This window comes from Eptesicus fuscus, chromosome 10 (assembly GCF_027574615.1).
Source record: "Eptesicus fuscus isolate TK198812 chromosome 10, DD_ASM_mEF_20220401, whole genome shotgun sequence".
Lineage (NCBI taxonomy): Eukaryota > Metazoa > Chordata > Mammalia > Chiroptera > Vespertilionidae > Eptesicus > Eptesicus fuscus.
In genome coordinates, this window is record NC_072482.1 from 60,474,122 (window position 1) to 60,493,014 (window position 18,893).

At 49.3% G+C, this 18,893-nt stretch overlaps 1 protein-coding gene across 2 annotated transcripts in view; it reads left to right on the forward strand.

The window, feature by feature from the left end:
• Window positions 1-16,967, forward strand: part of ARMC2 (armadillo repeat containing 2) — a 91,635-nt gene extending 74,668 nt beyond the window's left edge. For both annotated transcript variants that reach the window (XM_054722043.1, XM_008156780.3), the window contains exons 13-18: window positions 2,277-2,595; window positions 6,058-6,180; window positions 6,515-6,628; window positions 9,117-9,249; window positions 9,606-9,766; window positions 16,657-16,967. In XM_054722043.1, the coding sequence (XP_054578018.1) occupies window positions 2,277-2,595; window positions 6,058-6,180; window positions 6,515-6,628; window positions 9,117-9,249; window positions 9,606-9,766; window positions 16,657-16,814 (1,008 nt within the window). In that variant the 3' untranslated portion in view covers window positions 16,815-16,967. The remainder of the gene's footprint in view (window positions 1-2,276; window positions 2,596-6,057; window positions 6,181-6,514; window positions 6,629-9,116; window positions 9,250-9,605; window positions 9,767-16,656) is intronic.
• Window positions 16,968-18,893: the final 1,926 nt, after the last annotated feature.

The following is an 18,893-nucleotide window of genomic DNA, read 5'->3' on the forward strand; positions in this document are numbered from 1 at the left end:
TTTTTGGCCTGTGTCCAATTTTTCAAATCCTTAGAGGACTCTGAGTGGAGTGACATTCTGTGGGCCGGAGATGAACTGTGCGGTGGAACAGTCAGTGACCTCTCCCTCGGGCCGACCCGGTGCAGTGCTGTGCCCCGGGGCGGAGGCCTTGGCGGGGAGCTGGGCCCGCGGCGCCCTCCTGCTCAGCCTCCGCTCGCAGGATTCCAGATGAGTCAAGACAAGCGCTGGCATGGGAAAAAGGAAACGCCACTTGTGCCAGCCTCCTGGAGACTGCTGCTATTTTGGCCGATTCCGTGCTCCCTCACTCGCTCCGCTCCGTGGAGAATGTTTTGAGAAGGGGGAGGCGGGGAGGAAGCCTCAGCCAGCCCTGGGAAAGAGGACAGACAGCGAGCGCAGCCCTTGCTGGAAGCGAGTGGAGGCAGACTGCGCAATCTGCCGGCCCCTTTCGTGGATCTCGCATGCCATCCTGCCGTTGGCACCGCCGCTGCCAGGAGCCGCCCCCTCCTTCTCCTCTCGGAAGGCAGGGAGAGCCGGCTCCTGGCAGTGTGAACCCTGCCTGCCTTACAGCCTAGTTTCTTCTTCCCGCGTCTCTAGGCCACGTTGGGACCACAGAGCTGTTGGAAGGGAAGAACCTCAGGAGTGGGAGGGGCCCGAGGGAACTTTTAAAAGAAAAGCAGCATTGACTCTTCCTGGATTAGCCACACGTGAGGGATGGTAAAGCTCCTTTGTGTTTTGAAGAAAGATGAGCGCTCAGGAAACCTGCTTTTACCTGCAGCCCAGGCCTCCTCTGCCTTTGGGCCCTTTAAGGCTGCCGGTAACTACTAATCTGATAAACAAAGGTTTGTTGGAACCCCTCCCGGTGACATAGTTGCATTTTAAAAGGAGATCATCCCCTCGCTGTGCTGAAAGCAGGCAAGTCCACGGAGGAGATTGCTAAATGACAAAACACGTGGGAAGTAGGCCATGGCTGCAGAGAGGACTCCAGGGCTGGGTGATCCTGGGTTCACATCCCGACTCCGCCCTCGCTGGCTGCCTGACCCGGCCCTTCTCCAAGCTGGCTCCGTGGCCGACAAATAGCTCCGCGCCCCGCTCAGTACCACTAGCCCCCAAGCCGCTTGTAACCGGTCCTACGTTCTCCTTTCAAATCTCCCCCTCCCGGGACCGCCTTGACCACCGTGCGCAAGGCCGACCACACTCACAGGTCCGTTGTCGAATTACGAACGTTAACTGTGGCTGTATCTGGTTTGGCTGTACAATGTTCTCATCTTGGGGTTTTTTTTAGAAACATTTATTAATGTATTGTGAACTATATCATATACACAGAAAAGTTCATGAAACACATATGGACCCGTTAGCAAACAGTTATAAAGGTGTCCCCCACGGAACCACCGCCCAGGTCAAGAAAGACAAGTGCAGCCCTGCTTTAAGGTGGTATGCGGAGATAAGGCCGTGGTGTCCCCAGGGGTCATTCCTGGCTGTGGCATCTGGGGAGGTGCTGCTGGTACCTGGCCACGGAGGCCAGGAATGCTAACCCACGGCAGCCAGCCCGCAGCGAAGAACTGTCCAGCCCCAAACGTCAGCAATGCCCGGTGCCACCCCGCGGCAACACGAGCTGACCCGCCATCATTGCCTGATGTTTAGAAACGCAGCGCTTCCACGGGTGAACTTTCAGGAAAAGATTCGGATCCTCCAGAACCGTGGTCGGCAAACTGCGGCTCGAGAGCCACATGCGGCTCTTTGGCCCCTTGAGTGTGGCTCTTCCACAAAATGCCACGGCCTGGGCGAGTCTATTTTGAAGAAGTGGCGTTAGAAGAAGTTTAGGTTTAAAAAATGTGGCTCTCAAAAGAAATTTCAATCGTTGTCCTGTTGATATTTGGCTCTGTTGACGAATGAGTTTGCCGACCACTGCTCCAGAACAAGCTTAGATTTACGGAATGCATTGTTCTTAGTAATGACATCCCAGCCCACTAGTCGATCTGGTGGGCGGCTGGGGGGGGGGGGGGGGGGGGAGTGCAGGCAAGCCAGCATTTCCGAGGAAGGATCCGGAGTTACTAGGCCTTCTAATAGCACAGACCAGTTTGTCTCCTCTCCACGCTGCCATCACCTCTGTCCGTTTGCACCAATCTTGGGAATCAACTCCTGTACACGTTCGTCGAAGCCAGACGTGTTCCCTTTTACTAGTAATTACATCGCGAGTAAATGAGATGCTGCACTCTTTCCAACAGTTTGTCCCGGCCGCTGTGCGCTTGAGACGCTTTGTCTGTCGTTTATTGCAGGACTTGGTCGTTCGTATTGTTTTCATCCTTGGCAACCTGACAGCGAAAAGCAACCAGGCTCGTGAGCAGTTTTTCAAAGAGAAAGAGAGCATCCCGACCCTGCTGTCCCTGTTCCGGGCCTTCCACGAGCTGGACCCGCATCCCAAGAGGCCAGCGGGCGATGGAGCTGAGCAGCCCAAGCCACGGAAGCCGCAGGCCCAGGTGGAGGACGTGCTCATCAAGCTGACCCGCGTGCTCGCCAACTTGGCCATCCACCCGGGCATCGGGCCGGCCCTGGCCGCCGACCCGCAGGTGGTGGGCCTGCTCCTCGCCACTCTGGGTAAGACCCGGGCCCGCGGAGCTGTGGTGTCCGCAGGCGGCTGCTCCCTGCAGCCGGGGACAGCTCTGCGGGCTGGGCGTGCTGAGGGTCTTATTCGTGCAATCAGCGGGCTTTAGTGAGACTTCTCAGCCCCGTGAAAGAAAAGTCCTCTTCTGTTCAGAAATGCCTCAAAGATAATCCAGATTTTTTAAAAGTGAAAAAAAAAAAAAATGTATTACTGCTAAAACCCACGTTACGAGGGTGAATTTTATGGTATGTGGATTACATTGCAGTATTTAAAAAGTATCCCAATCAAGTTACCAAAAACTGGCCAAAATAACCACAAAGGGTTTAAAATCCCACATTTTCCCATGGGTAGCCCACATGATTAAAGCTTACCTTTGCTTTTTATTTTCCGGGTTGTTACGTTGTTTGTCATTGCAGCCCCAGGTTATTCAGATCCTATCTTTCCCCTGTATGAGTCAGCTCAAGCTGCCCTAACAAAACCCTGCAGACCGGCCGGCTTAAACACCAGGGATTATTTCTCAGAGTTCTGGAGTCTGGTTCCTGTGAGAGCTCTCTTCCCGGCTTGCAGATGACTGTTCACATGGCCTTTCCTCGAGGTGTGCACGTGGGGAGCGAGAGAATGCCTCTCTTCCTCTCCTTATAACTCCACCAGTCCTCCGGATAAGGATGCTACCCTATGACCTCATTTACCATTAATTGCCTCTTAAAACCCCCGTTTCCAAATACAATCCCATTGGAGGTTAGGGCTTTAATATATGAATCTGGGGAAGTGGACACAATTCAGCCAAATAATATTCTGCCCTTGGTACCTCCAAATTCACATCCTTTTCACATGAAAAAATACATTTATTCCTTCTCAGCAGCCCCAAAAGTCTTAACTCATTCCAGCATCAACTCTAAAGTCCAAGGTCCATAATCTCATTTAAATAGCATCTGAATCAGATATTGTGTGACTTGAGGTATGACTTATCCTGAGGAAAAAAAAAACATTCCTCGCCAGCTGTAAATCTGTAAAACCAGGCAAGTTGCGTGCTTCCAAAACACCATGGCGGGGCAGGCACAGGTTAGACGTTCTGGTTCCAAAAGGGAGAAAGAGAAACCAGGTTTTGGTTGTCAGGTCCCAAGCAAGTCCAAAACGTACCAAGTAACTCCATCTTCACGCACGCACTGGTCCTTCAGCCAGCGGGGCTCCCACCCACAAGGCCGGCGTGGGAGTCGGGACACAGTAGACGCTCCGTGAATACTTGGAGAAAGACAGAACAAATGAGAATATGTTTTCTGTAGCCTATGAACGACTGAATCTTCCTTTGAATAGAGTAAGCTATAAAAGGCCATTCTCTCATGAAAGGAAGGCCGAAGGACGAGAGAATGGAATCAGAAAATGTAAGAGCTGGCACGTCCCCTGCTCAGCTCGCCGCCGCCCCCGCCCCCTTATTCCCTGAGGAAGTTTGGTTTCATACAAGAGGTAAAAGGCACGTCCTAACCCAGCACGGTCCCAAGGTGTGTGCAGGTGTGGAGGTAGCTCCCGGCCGGGCTGGGGCAGGGACGGAGGGCATATGCCGGGTCGGAGGTGAGAGGCCGAGGCCGGCTCACGTTGCTGTCCTGACCGTTGGCTCAGTGTAACCAGTGTGACTTCCTCTGACCGCCAGACCGCGTATCCCGCTTACCCCTCACCAAATGTGGGTACTTCAAAGGCAACCCAAGATATCCAAAGCCGAACTCATGACCCTCTCCCCAACTGGACCCTCTTCCGGATTACGTTCATCCCATTATGTAATTCAGAAACCCAGGGATCATACTGGGGGATTCCTCTCCCCCGCCCCCCAATCAAGCCTTCACCGCATGCTCTCCATCTTCCTCCCTAAATGGTTTTCAGTCTGTCCACTGTGCTCCCTCTCCACCACCACCCAAGCCTAAGCTACAGGACTGGGCATCTGAACCCCGGGAGGCTCCTCACGGGCGTCCTTGCCTCTGCCCTTCTCTGCACGGTGGCCAGATAAGTCTCAGGCTGAGTGGAAGGCAGGGTCTGTGTGCTAAGCTAGAAGGTTCATTCATTCACTCATTCATTCATTTAGTCATTTATTCATTCACTTATTCTTGCATTCAGCAACTAGTTATTGAGCACTCCCTATATGGCAAACGCTGCTTAAGGTGCTGGGAATGTAGCAATGAATAAAACGGATGAATCACTCGTCCTCGTGGAACTTACATCTTAGGGCTAGAAGACGTATGTTAAACATATAAGTCAAGTGGTCGCGTGTTCTATGGGAAACACTGAAGTTGCGTCAGGAGCAGAGAGGATAATGGGTGCCATTTTACATATGGTGCTTAAGGAAACTATGTCCAATAAGGGGACATCTGAGCAACAACCCAAAGCATGTGAGGAGTGAGCTAAGTGGGTAACTGGGAAAAGAATATATTCCAGACAGAGGGAATAGCAGTGCCAGCATCCGCAGGAAGGCTCATGCCGCCATGTCCAAAAAGAGCACACAGACCAGTGCTGTCGGGCGGGGGGGGGGTGGGGGGGGGGCAATTAGGCGTGAGAGATGGGCTAGACTGTAGCAGAGCAGGTGAGAAGTGTGTTTAGGGTCAGGGTGAACCAGGGGGGCTTAGAGACGGCTGGGCTCACTGGGGCGTTGCCATCTTTGCTTTACTATAGACACGGGGCCTAGACTTTTCCAGACCCCTCGGTTGGACTAGAGCAGCAAATGAGGCCAGAGAGGTCAGGACTGGGGCAGCCCAGAGAGGGTGTGGGGGGCAAGTGAGACCCATGATGTTATCTGACTAACTTTTAAAGGATAACCTTGCTGAGGATAGACCAGGCGTCCTCAAACTACGGCCCGCGGGCCACATGCGGGTGTTTTTGCCGTTTTGTTTTTTTACTTCAAAATAAGATATGTGCAGTGTGTATAGGAATTTGTTCATAGTTTTTTTTTTAAACTATAGTCCGGCCCTCCAACGGTCTGAGGGACAGTGAACTGGCCCCCTGTTTAAAAAGTTTGAGGACCCCTGGGATAGACTCAGGGAGGCAAAGGTGGGTGAAGAGAAGCCAATTAGGGGTGAGAGATGGGCTAGATTGTAGCAGAGCAGGTGAGAAGTGTGTTTAGGGTCAGGGTGAACCAGGGGGGCTTAGAGACGGCTGGGCTCACTGGGGCTGGCATCTTTGCTTTACTGTAGACACGGGGCCTAGACTTTTCCAGACCCCTCGGTTGGAGGGATGGATCTTATTGTTCTAAACCCTGGGCAGGAGGCGTCCCCTGCATGGGGAGCGTTTCCCTGCAGGAAGGGCCATGGAAATAAGGCAGCCAACAGCCAGGGCAAGCGGCGCCCCTGCACAGACCTTGCCCAGGACAAGGGCGCGTCCCTGCTGCCGCCGGGGCTGGGGTTGTGGCTGCCGTGAGGACAGCATTGTGACTGCCCCTGCGATGAGTCTGTGACACCCTTCCTTTGTTTCAGAATACAAGTCAATTGATGACTGCGAGGAGCTGGTGATCAATACTACAGCAACAATCAACAACTTATCTTACTACCAAGTGAAGAACTCTGTGATTCAAGACCAAAAGCTACATGTTGCTGAATGTAAGGTTCAGAGTTGGGTTTGGGTAGAGGCATGTTCGTTGAAGGTTTTGATTTTATTAACTAAACACAGTACTAGAACCATTCATATTTTCTCATTTCCTGGCACAAATATCGAAGAGCCTGATTTAATTCGGGGAAATTAGACTGTGCAGAAAAGTTAGCTTCTTAATTCTTGCTGAAGGCCCCTGCAGTTTGTATTTTATTATCATTTTTAATTTTTGAATTGTCAGTATCAGTATTTACTATGATTATTGAGCTATTGATAATTGGTTTCTAATCACCTTTAAATCAAAACTTAAATTCGCTGATTTTACTCTCTGGTCACCAAACCCAGTGCTTGTAAAGCTTCTCATGAGTAACAACATGGACGGAGTCCTGGAGGCTGTGCGTGTGTTTGGAAATCTCTCCCAGGACCGCGACGTCTGCGACTTCATTGTGCGGAAGAACCGTGAGTTACTGACACTTGCGTTCCTCAACACGCACTTCTTGCCAGTAAACAGCGGCGCCGTCTCAGAGCTCGGGCCACGACAAGGTGACGCTTGTTTCCGCTTTGGGAGGAGTGAGTGCCTCACATTCTGTTCCGCAGGCAGTAAGGCTGTCCGCTCAGGGTGCCAAGATGGACTAGGCATGTTCCCCGTGATCCCTCTCCCTCGTGGGAGGTCTTCTGACATCTGAGACAGGGAGGGAGGGAAGGGAAGAAGGAAAGGAGAGAGAGAAAGAGAGAGAGAGAGAGAGAGAGAGAAGAGAGAGAGGAAGTTATTTATACTCATTTACTCATTTCTGTCCTTGGGAATAGTTACTCAAGAGACCGTCTCCTTCAGGTACTAGAATGCCCATTACAGTACTTCCTTGTAACAGCAAAAGATGGAAACAACTTAAATGTCCATCAACAGGCAAGAGGATAAGCACATTATGGTTTATTCGTGCCATAACATGTCCTACAGCAATGAATAAATGAACTAGAGGTTCATGGATCAACCTCAAACACATAAACTAGGAGCAAAAATGTTGCTGATAGGGGGATATATACAGAATAATGCCATTATGGCAAGTGTTAAAACATGCAGAACAATCTTGGGTCTTAAGTGATGCACTCATGTAGTAATGGTGTAAGGTATCGATAGTATTTGGAACGGATAAACTCCGCATTTCAGGTAGAAGTTATCGTTGCAGGGGAAGGAATGCCCAGGTATAAAATTGGATCTGTAATGTTTTCTTTCTTGACAAAGAAAGTTTCCTATGTACAGTAGTCCTTTTTCTATTGAATGCATTTGATCTCCATCTTCCTTTGCAAATTCAGACCTTTCTTAAATTGGGTGGCAGGTGCACACGAGTTTATACTAGCCATCCTTTGTATGTTTCAAATAGCTCATGTGAGAATAATCACTAAAAACATGTTGATGTAAGAAATGTCCACCCCTGTAGAGAATTTTTATGAGCTGATTTGAGCCAAACTGATGCCATACACTGGGGAGCAAAATCTCAAATGCTCCTGAGAATAACAAGTTTGCGGGCTCTCTTATGCGTTCGAAAGTAAGGAGGGAGTGTGAGGAGAAGTAGGTGAGGGTGGAAGGAAGCCAGGCAGGGACTGGGCCACAGATGATATGCTTCCTTAAGGGTGTTACCCTCTGAGGGGTGTCGCTTCCGGCATCTCAAAGGTGTGTGGCCCTCGATGCAGCAGACCAGTGGACAGGGCCTGGCTTAAAGCCTTTAAGGAAAGAAGGTATAGGCAGTACTATAATGGGCATTCTAGTACCTGAAGGAGACTGCCCTCCACAGCCTTCCCAGTTAGGGATTTATGATTTATCACAGCACCCCTTTTTCTTCCACAAAAACCCAATTATCCATGTTTATGACAGATAATGTAGATAATAGGGACAGAGAGGAACAGCAGCACCAGGCTGTGCGCACCATCTCACTTCCGCAGAGGTAACCCCTTCCATCCTGGTGTACAGTCTTTAGACTCTTAGGGACACACGTGTGTGAGGCAGCTTTGCCAAGCTCACCCCCGGGCCCATCCGTGGGGCCCAGGTTGGCACAGGGTGGCCAGCTCCCAGGTGAGCAGGAAAACGGGAGGAGGCAGAGAACACACCTTTCCCTTCTCCCCAGCCCTTGGCCCAGGCCCTGCTGGGACCGGAAAACAAGACACAGAGTTCCATTCCCAGGCGTCAGGGAAATGGCTTCCCGGAGGCGGGGAGAGGTCCTCACTTGAGAGGTCCCCGACCAGGAAGTCCTGCCTGGCCACAGCCCGGTTTCCAGGGCTCTGATTCAGACTCCTGTGGCCCTGGCGGACTGGGGGGAAGATAGCATCAGGAGCCCTGGCCAAGCCCGTGGATTTAGAGAAAAATGCTGCTGGAGATTCCAAAGGCCCGTGAGCCCGGCCGGCGTGGCTCAGTGGTTGAGCTCGACCTATGAACCAGGAGGTCAGGGTTCGATTCCCAGTCAAGGGCACATGCCCAGGTTGTGGGCTCGATCCCCAGTGTAGGACATGCAGGGGGCATCCAATCAATGATTCTCTCTCATCATTGATGTTTCCATCTCTCTCTCCCTCTCCCTTCCTCTCTGAAATCAATAAAAATATACTTAAAAATAAAAAAGGCCTGTGAGATGTTAAAGATGAACGTCACCTGCGTGGCTGGAGCCCATGGCTTCCTCCTTTCCATGAGCAGGGACTCTACCACAGCCACAGCCGTGAGAGGGAGCGCTCTCGGGGTCGGATACAGCGGTGCCTGGGGACGGAGGAGCTGGGGTGGGACAGGTCACTGCTGGGCAATGGGTGATGCCTTAGGAAGAAAGGGTTAAATCCCAGGCAGGGTTTGCAGTTTTGCAAGCCACTCCCACTTCCCCTTTGCCCTTTCCCCGCCAATAAAGGGGGAATGAGCTACAGCTGAGCACCCCGTGCTTCCCTGGCCCACGTTTGTTCTCTGCCCTCCCAGTACACAAGTTCATGATCGCGCTGTTGGACGCCACGCACCAGGACATGTGCTTCTCCGCCTGCGGTGTTCTCCTGAACCTCACTGTGGATAAAGACAAGCATGCCATCCTCAGAGAAGGAGGTGGCGTTACAAAGTAAGTGTCAGGGCACAGAGTCCCGACTCTCTCAGGATCCAGAGGGCGCAGCTTTCCGGGGAGTTTAGGCCCCTCTGGTCGTTCACCCCGGGGCAGCAGGATTTCAGTATTTGGAAGAGCTGCATTAGGGCCGAAGAGCGGACTTCGTTCCCATTGGACACGTGCCCTCATTCAGAAGTAGGTTACGGTGCCTTTGTAGCCATCTGCATTTGGAGATATGAAAATATTTTAAAGAATCACTGGAGTATGCACATTACATATTAAACATTGCAGAAGGATAATCATCACCGTGCTAAAACTGTGCCGATTAGAGAGCCTGGCCTACTAACTTCGCAATTTGCCTTTCGTTACCTCAGGTTAGTGGATTGTTTGAGAGACTTTGGCCCGACCGACTGGCAGCTGGCCTGCTTGGTTTGCAAAACGTTGTGGAACTTCAGCGACAATATCACGAACGCTTCGTCGTGTTTTGGAGCTGAAGACACTAACACACTCCTGGCCCTGCTGTCATCTTTCTTAGGTAAGCCTCCTCACCGTGAGTCTGTAAGTATTCGCAAAGTAAGATGGATTTCTGTGTGCATAAAGATTGGTATGCATTTGGGTGGTTAGATTTCTACAAGCAACAACAGCCTGTTAAAGGTGATTGTAATTTAGAAGTATCTGGAAGGGGCTGGATGTTATTTACAATGGGGGCACAAAAACCTAATTCATTGGACCTGTCGTGCTTTCTTCTGTGGTCTCTCTCTCTCTCTCTCTCTCTCTCTCTCTCTCTCTCTCTCTGCTTTTCCTATAGATTGCATAAATATAAGCTGCTATTGTTTAAAGGTATATGCACATCGTTGTAATTGAGACAACATGGCTAAAAGCTACTCTGAATTAAGTCACGCTGCGAAGTGACACCAGACACTCCAGTGAGCAGCTGTGTTCCTTGTCACTGGTCTGCATCTGCTCAGGGCGTGCGAAACTCCCTGACATTACAGAGGGGCCCGTACCTTGAAGGTGGGAAATCACTGATACACACCAGAGGAAAGAGGATAGCTTCTTCCCTTTTTAAAATGCCCGTTTTTGGAAGAATTGCTCTCACGCTGGGCTAGGGCTAACCACAGTGACTGGGGGCAGTAGATGATGTTTTCAACGACCCTTTTCCCCAAAGAGAGAAGGACCTGCCCTCGCCAGCCAGGTCTGCGTCCGCAAGGGCTGTGGAGAGGCGTCTGCGTGTAAGCTGGGCTTCAGGTGGCGTCGTTTGATGCGAGAATCTCTCAGAACCGGTCGCTTCACCCCTGAGGCAGGGGCCTGGTCACGGCTGCCCGGCTGCAGGCAGTCACGAGGACCACACCAACATCTGAGGGCACCGTGGAGGGACCCGTGGGTTCTGAGTTTAAGTCCCCGTGTTAGCACTTACAGGAGAGAGGTTTTAGCCTCCCTCACCCGAGAGGTCCTGGTCGCTAAGACGGGGACGATGGATGTCCACTTTGCAGAGTTGCTGGAGTGAGAAACGAGCCGACCTGCAGAGAGAGCTTGATACAGAGCCTGACAGGGGGCCAGCCCTCGGAACGTGGTCGTGGAGGCGCTTTGGAAGTCCTGAGTGTTGTGACGATGCGGGTTAAGCAGGAACGCGGCACTAGAAGGTGTGCTACCTTCCAGATAAATATAATGTGCGTGTGAGAGTAAGGATAGACGAGAGGGATTTAAATCCCTGAGGTTTGCCGTCTGCTCTGTGGCCCCTACACTTTTGCCCTGTGGCCCGGAGCAACTTGCTTCATTCAGTTCTTGCGGCAGAGCAGTGGGATCCGCTGCGGAATGCAAGAAAAACGCACGTATCCTGGCCCCATCCCCCAGGAACTCTGATTCAGGAGCTCTGGGGTGAGGGCCACGACCTGTTTTTCACCAGTCTCACAGGTGAGTCTGCTACGCAGCAGCCGGGTTGAGAAGAACCTGTGCCCTGGTTCGTGAGTTAAAGGGAAGGGGGCCACCGGGAAGGAGGAAGCCAGGCAGCCAGCAGGGTGCCAAAGCCTGCCAGAGAGCACCTGGGAGGTGCTGTAGAAGGATCCAGAGGCCCCAGGGCCCCTCCGTGGCCGGCCCCACCGCCCTTCCCTGCAGGAGGCCCAGCCCGCTCGGTCTCTGCTGTGGCCGGAAAGGTCCTTTCTCCCCTGCCCTCTCGGCTTCTGCTGATTCAGGGCTTCAGCTTCCCTCACTGTCCTCAGCGAGTGCGACTGCGGTTCCCCTGTCGTGGGAGCATCTCTCTGTCTCCCTTCTGGGGAGAAGGTGTGATGGGGTCCGAGAGTCACTCTCCAGGCTGTCGGGCTGCGTGCCTCAGGCAGCAGCTGCCTCCACCGCAGGCTCTCTGTGGCTTCCTTTGGCACGTAAGTCTGGGGCAGTCAGCCATAACTAGCGGGGCTGAGGGGCCATGGGGCACAAGGATGCTTAGACGGGGGTGTGGGCATGGCGGGCTTTTCAGCAGGGGCAGCACACCCAGCAGGCACCAAGGGCAGTGGGCCTACCACGCCCCACCCTCAGCCTCCCCTTAGAGCCTCGTCGGCCTCCGCGTGTGCTGCCCCGGTGCCAGCACCTTTCCCGTGCACATGCCCGACCTGCCTTGCCAGGTGCTGCCTGTGCTTGCAGGCCCTTCTCAGAGAGCTCGTCACGCCCCCTGTCTCATCGTCGGAAATCTGTACTCATACAGCAGTTCATCTTGAGCTGCGTGACTTCTCCTGTGCTATTGTTTTGTATCTTTTACCATTTCCCCACTCCAACTGGGCCAGTTTAGGGAAAGGATATTGCCTCATACGATGTAGGTCCTCGGTAGATGCTTGTGGATTGACTCAGTGAGTGGTGCCTTGTTTCAATAGTGCTGTTTACTTTCAAAAGCACGTTCCTTCTTTCCTCAGACCATCTCTCTGAGGCCATCAGCTCGGTGACAGGAGAGGGAAGGCGGTCTAAGAGGGTGAAGGGACTTGGCCTAGGGTCGGAGTGTAGCAAAGCCAGGACGTTCCGTCAGAAGATAAGCATCCAGCCCCGTGCTTTTCTGCTGTTCCATGACATGCACCCCCTTACCCTGCCGTGGAAGGGGCTGTGGCATGGCTAATCAAAGGAAACACGGCCCATCGGGCAGCCGAGTCTCCAGCACAGCCTCAGGACTTCTCACGGGCTCATGATCGCGAATCCTCCTGAGGACCCCTGAGGGCCTGGCTTTTCTCTCCCCGTGTGGGCCTCAGACCCCTTACTTCTGACAAGGGTGGTAGCTGTGTCTGGCCTGTTAGCTGGGTGGCAGCAAGTGAAATGCATATGAAGTCTAGAGTGTATTTAAATTTCAATTCTTTTACAAAGATAGCTAAAAAACAGGCCATTTTGAAAACAGGATGAACTGTTAAATAACAAAGTCTTGTTGAAGTGTGAGCACTGTTTTTAGAAATAATGGCAAGGCAATTCATAAATTAATATAAGTTACCCAACTTTTTCTTGATGGGTACTGGGGGGAAAAAGGATAAAGTGATGGTCCACTACATGGTAGGGATGCCAGGATGTTGACAGTCTTTTTGGAAAGTGTTTAAAAAGAATGTTGTCTAAAACCTCCTGAGGTATTACAATCACATCTTATAAACTCATTGGCAGTGTGTTTACCTTGAAGTTGTAAGTGCTGTGCCCTAGCACACTAGTCTACCACGAGCTTCTCTCAGGGGAGCTGGCAACTGGCGATCAGAGTGTGCAGGTTATCATTGTGAATGTAAAATGCGCTAGGCTTTTATGTTCGTTATCAGGTACATGGAACTTAGCATCTAGGTTGCACGACAAGGGGTGGAGTGGGGCCCAGCGTGCAAGTCAGAGAGTCACATGGTCGAGCCAAAGAGCCAGCAGATGCTCCTGAACATGTGGGGACTGGGCCCTATAAGAAAAGAGGGCAATACCAGGGCCTTTAAGGAGCTACCTGGTGCCGAGCAACAAGCTGAGAGCTTTGGATGATGCTGTAAGACATCAGTCATGGAGACTGTTACAGATCACTGACCAAAGTGTTAATCCTCTCTAATACACTGCCCGAAACACTAGTATTTGGAAGTGCACTGGACACAAAGAGCGCTTAGGAGGGATTGGTTTTCTAAATCAGTGCTTTTCACACTGTGACCAGCATCTTGAACAAATGAAGTAGCAAAGAAGAAAATATCAGGATAGATAACACACAGTAAGGCTAAGTATCTCTATAATAAAGAGGCAGAGTGTAATGACCAATCATGACCAAAGGTTGACCATCTGGAAGTCAGCGCTGGGTTGCCATGGCTACTTGCAGCTGCGGGCCCAGTGACCCAGCAGTGACTGCTGAGGGGGCTTTGAATTAGGCCTGGAAAGAGACCTGAAGAGAGAAGAAGGGGCTGATCTGTAGCGTCTGAGGCAGCTTTTGACCAGCACTTGCCTCTCTCTTTCCCTCAGAGCCTGGCCAGCAGCCCTGCCTCCATTTCTCTCCAGGCCTCCTCCGGGGCTGCTGATCAGCCCTGCCTTTCTCTGATCAGGCCCTGTTGATAGGCCCAGAGATGTTGACTGGCATAGAAACTGACCAATCAGAACCAAATCTGGGTCAACTGTGAGGAGCCAATGGCTTCCTAGGAGGTGGAGCTTTTGACACTGACTGGCATAGAAACTGACCAATTAGAATCAAATTGGACAGCAGAGGAGGGCAGTTGGGGGTGAGATAAGGCCGGCAGGGGAGGGCAGTTGGGGGCAACCAGGCTGGCAGGGGAGGGCAGTTGGGGGTGAGATCAGGCCGGCAGGAGAAGGCAGTTGGGGGCGAGATCAGGCCAGCAAGGGAGAGCAGTTAGGGGTGATCAGGCAGGCAGGCAGGTGAGTGGTTAGGAGCCAGTGGTTCCAGATTGCGAGAGGGATGTCCAACTGCCGGTTTAGGACCGATCCTGATTGGGCCTAAACCAGCAGTCGGACATCCCCCAAGGGGTCCCCGATTGGAGAAGGTGCAGGCTGGGCTGAGGGAACCGCCCCCTCCGTGCACAAATTTCATGCACCGGGCCACTAGTTCAATTATAAGACACTTGTTTACTTGTAGAGAAATATGTGTACAGTTATAATGTAATATGTATTTCTTAAGTCATAGTAAAAAATAAAGCTTGAAAATGATAAAATCTAAATTTTTCTTGCATTAGCCTCTGCCACTCTTTGTACTATGAGTTCCACATTTTTATACCTAGTGTAATGTGGAATTTAAAAAAATGTATTGCATTTGCTGTGTTTACTTTGAAATTTCAGCTCGCTTTTCTCTTAACCTGCAGCTATTTGGCCACTTTTACTATCTTGTCTAACTCAGTTTAGAATTAATAGGGTCCAAGTATAGATTAACTAATAATAGGCTGAGCCTCAAGAAAAGTAACATAGTCTTGCTATTAGATATTTTTTAATATATATTTTTATTGATTTTAGAGAGGAAGGGAAAAGGAAAGAGAAAGAGAAACATCAATGATGAGAGAGAATCATTCATCGGCTGCCTCCTGCACACCCCACTCTAGGGATCTAACCTGCAACCCAGGCATGTGCCCTGACCGGGAATTGAACTGTGACCTCCTGGTACATAGGTCGACACTCAATCACTGAGCCATGCCAGCTGGGCTAGATATTTTTTTAAAGCATCAAAATAGAGGTTTGCTAAAACCACCAACTCCAAACAAAGCCCTGGGCAGAGGAAGGGACTGGGAGGGGCCTGGGTAGCCCTCAGACCTCAGCGTCTTGGGAAAGAAGGGCATAAAACAAGAGAATTCATTTTTTTAAAAATATATTTTTATTGACTTCAGAGAGGAAGGAAGATGGAGAGAGATAGAAACATCAACGATGGGAGAGAATCATCGATTCTGCATGCCCCCCTACTGGGGATCAAGCCCACAACCCCAGCATGTACCCTTGACCAGAATCGAACCTGGGACCTTTCAGTCCACAGGCTGACGCTCTATCCACCGAGCCAGACTGGCTAGGGCAAGAGAATTCATTCTTGAATGAAAGTTTAGGGCTCAGAAAATCTGGAAGAGAGTGAGCTGGAGAAAGACCTAGAACTCTGAAGCCACGGAGTCTCACAGACCCCTCCTGTGCAGGAGGAGCCAGATGGGAAGGGCCCGTGAAGGCCTCATGCCCTATCGGCGCTCCCCTCCCGAGACCTGGCTCCTTTGTGGGTGGGGACATCCAGGTCTGCTCACGGGCGCCTTACTGAAGTGTCTGCCCAGCCCTTCTCTCAGCCGCACAGCTGCCCGCTGGGTGGAGAGGGGAGGAGGGGAGGGCAATGCACACACTGGAATTCCAGGCGCCCTTACCTTACTCTGGGTGGGACACCAGAGTGCCAAAGTGCACAGAGTGTACAGAAATGTTCAGTGCAGACAATCCGGTATAAACAGCAATGAAGCACTTTATAAAGGGATTTTAATTAGCCCCATGAGAGAAGTTTCCAAATTATGTAAGTAGCAATATTTGTTGTCATTTTAGGACTTAGTGGTTGCCACTTAAGAAGTCTACCTCAGCCACAGACCTGGCAAGTGGCAGAGCCCGTCTTCTGACTGGCAGGCCGGTGTGTTTTCCTACAGTGCTTCACCTGGGGTGTGAGGCCCAGTACAAACCAGGGAAATCGCGGCGGCGGGCCAGCCACAAACCTTAGTGGCCATTTGTCTCCCTACTTGGAGAGATATACTTAAGATGTTTACAGAATTCAGGATGTCTTTGGATTAAGAAGCTAATTAAAATTGTGATTTTGCATTTTTTTTTTTTTTTACAAGTGCTTTTCTGCATTATCCATGGACTCACTTGGAATTCTCATACTCGTTGGGATACTCACGTTCTCCCACTTTGCACTGTTATGGGTCAGAACATAGGGCCGGGTGGTTGTCTCTTTAAGGAAGTATGTCCAGGCTGCTCTGAAGACAGCCAATTGATTTTTAGTAAAGTTTTAAGTGTCAAACACAGCTGTGCTACTTTCCCAAAAGATTTCCTGACTCCTTTTATATCTGTCAACCACTGAAGTAATTAGCTTTTTTCATGCACAGGTAAGGAAGTAACCTATTAATACTTTGTTCTGAGCAATTGTCACCTGACTTTTGGATGGGGACTTATTTATCCACATAGGAGATTAGTTGAAATAAAAGCTCAATGCAATTTAGAATTGTTTGAGAAGATTATTGTCCTTCCTTATTAAGAGACTAAAATATACTTATTGTAAAATATTTGTGAGGAACAGAGAAGAGTGAAGAACTTCTCTAATAAGAAAGTCTGTCTAAACAAAATCAGAAAAAAAAAATAGCCTTTTAACCCACAAATCCTAGCTGTGCCATGTTGGAATTAGGGAGGACCCGGGATGAGTTGCCATCAAAAATTAAACTTTATTCAATAGGATTATATTTTCAAATAATTGCTGTAATTTTAATTTTTCTGATACAGACGAAGAACTAGCACTGGATGGCAGTTTTGACCAAGACCTAAAAAACTATCACAAACTCCACTGGGAAACAGAATTCAAACCTGTGGCACAGCAGCTTCTAAACCGAATTCAGTCTCATCACACCTTCCTGGAACCCCTGCCCATTCCTTCTTTCTAACATGATGCAAATTAACACCGGAAACAGGAAGTCAGGTCGCCTTCATTCTTAAGAAGTGGTAACAAACATGAACATTTTTTTTTTCAATATTAACAAATATTGAAAAATTTTCAGGTACTGATATTAGTGAGTAGTCGAAATATTTTAAAAGAAATAAGCATTTCTTCTTGTTAGGTATTATGGGAAAATGAATGTACATGTACTTTCTCCTATGAGAAATGTAAGATAAAAAAATATATGCATGGTTTTTATCAGTAAATGACTTTTTCTTCTATTCTCTAGTCAATAATTTAGTTCTAGTCTTAAAAATCCAGATTTCACAATTCTGGAATTTAAGTGCTTGTCACCCAGTAGTTAAATGAACTTTATGATGAAGACTTGCATTTTTTTACATAGAAAGAATGTACGAATTCTTTAGGAATACATTACTACATAAGCATCTATATGAATTCTTATGTCATCCTATATCAGTGATGGTGAACCTATGACACGCGTGTCAGCACTGACACGCGTAGCCATTTCTGATGACACATGGCCGCTGAGGCGGCCGCATGCCGCGGATGAAACATTTGCTGCTCCTGAGGATGAAACATTTGCGAAATAATGTTTTTTCCTCAAAGTGACACACTACCCAAGTTATGCTCAGTTTTTTGGCGAAGTTTGACACACCAAGCTCAAAAGGTTGCCCATCACTGCCCTATATAATAAAAGGCTAATATGCAAATCGGCCGAATGGCAGAACGATCGGTTGCTATGATGCACACTGATCACCAGGGGGCAGACGCTAAATGCAGGAGCTGCCCCCTGGTGGTCAGTGCGCTTCCACAGGGGGAGCGCTGCTCAGCCAGAAGCCAGGCTCACGGCTGGAGAGCTCAGCAGCAGTGGCAGGAGCCTCTCCTGTCTCCGTGGCAGTCGGCCATCCCCCGAAGGCTCCCAGACTGCAAGAGGGTGCAGGCCAGGCTGAAGAACCCCCTCCCTCCCTCCCCCCAAGTGTATAAATGTCATGCACTGGGCCTCTAGTCTAATAATAATTTTCTGGTTAGACACCAGTATTTTTGTGGTTCTCATATTAAGAGAAGTAAGCAGAAAAGCTAGGGAAGATCACTTTGGGCCATCTACTCTTTTGTTTGTTTTTTAAATCTTTATTTTTGAGAAAATTACAGATGTCTCCCTTTATTGCCCCCATTGCCCCACTCCAGCCAGTTCTCACCCCACCCTAGGCCTTCATCAGCCTATGGTCTGTGTCCATAGGTAATGCATCTATGCATATAAGTACTTTGTTTAATCTCTTCCTGAACACCCCCTGCCTCCCTTCTGAGATTCGTCAGTCTGTTCCATGTTTCCAACACTTATTTCCTGTTTTGTTTTTAGCCATCCTAATGGGTATAAAGTAATATCTCATTGTGGTTTTGACTTGCATTTCTCTATTAATTACTGATGCTGAGTATCTTTTCATATGTTTTTTGGCCACTTGTATATCACCTTCGGAAAAATGTTATGTTATGCAAACCCCCTGCCCATTTTAAAATCAGGTTTGTTTTGTTGTTGTTGAGTTGAAGGTATTCTTTATAAATCCTGGATATTAACTCCTTACCAGATGCATGATTTGCAAATATTTTCTCCCATTACATATGTTGCCTTTTCACTTCGTTGATTGTGCCCTTGATGCACAGAAGTTTTTAAGTTTGATGTAGTTTCATTTGTCTATTTTTTCTTTTGCCTTTGCTTTGGTGTTGTGTTATATCTAAGAAATCACTGCCAAATCCAATGTTCTAAAGCTTTTTCCCTTATGTTTTCTTCTAGAAATGTTATAGTTTTAGTTCTTATATGGAGGTCTTTAATCCATTTTAATTAAGTCTTGTATATGGCGTAAGGTAAAGGTCTAACTTCATTCTTTTGCACGTGAATATCCAGTTTTCCCAGCACAATTTGTTGAAGAGGCTGTCCTTTTCTCAGTGAATGGTCCTGGAACTCATGTCAAAGATTATTTGATCATATAATGAGGGTTTATTTCTGGGCTCTCTGTTCTATTCCATTGGCCTATATGTCGATCTTTATGCTGGTACCACATTGTTTTGA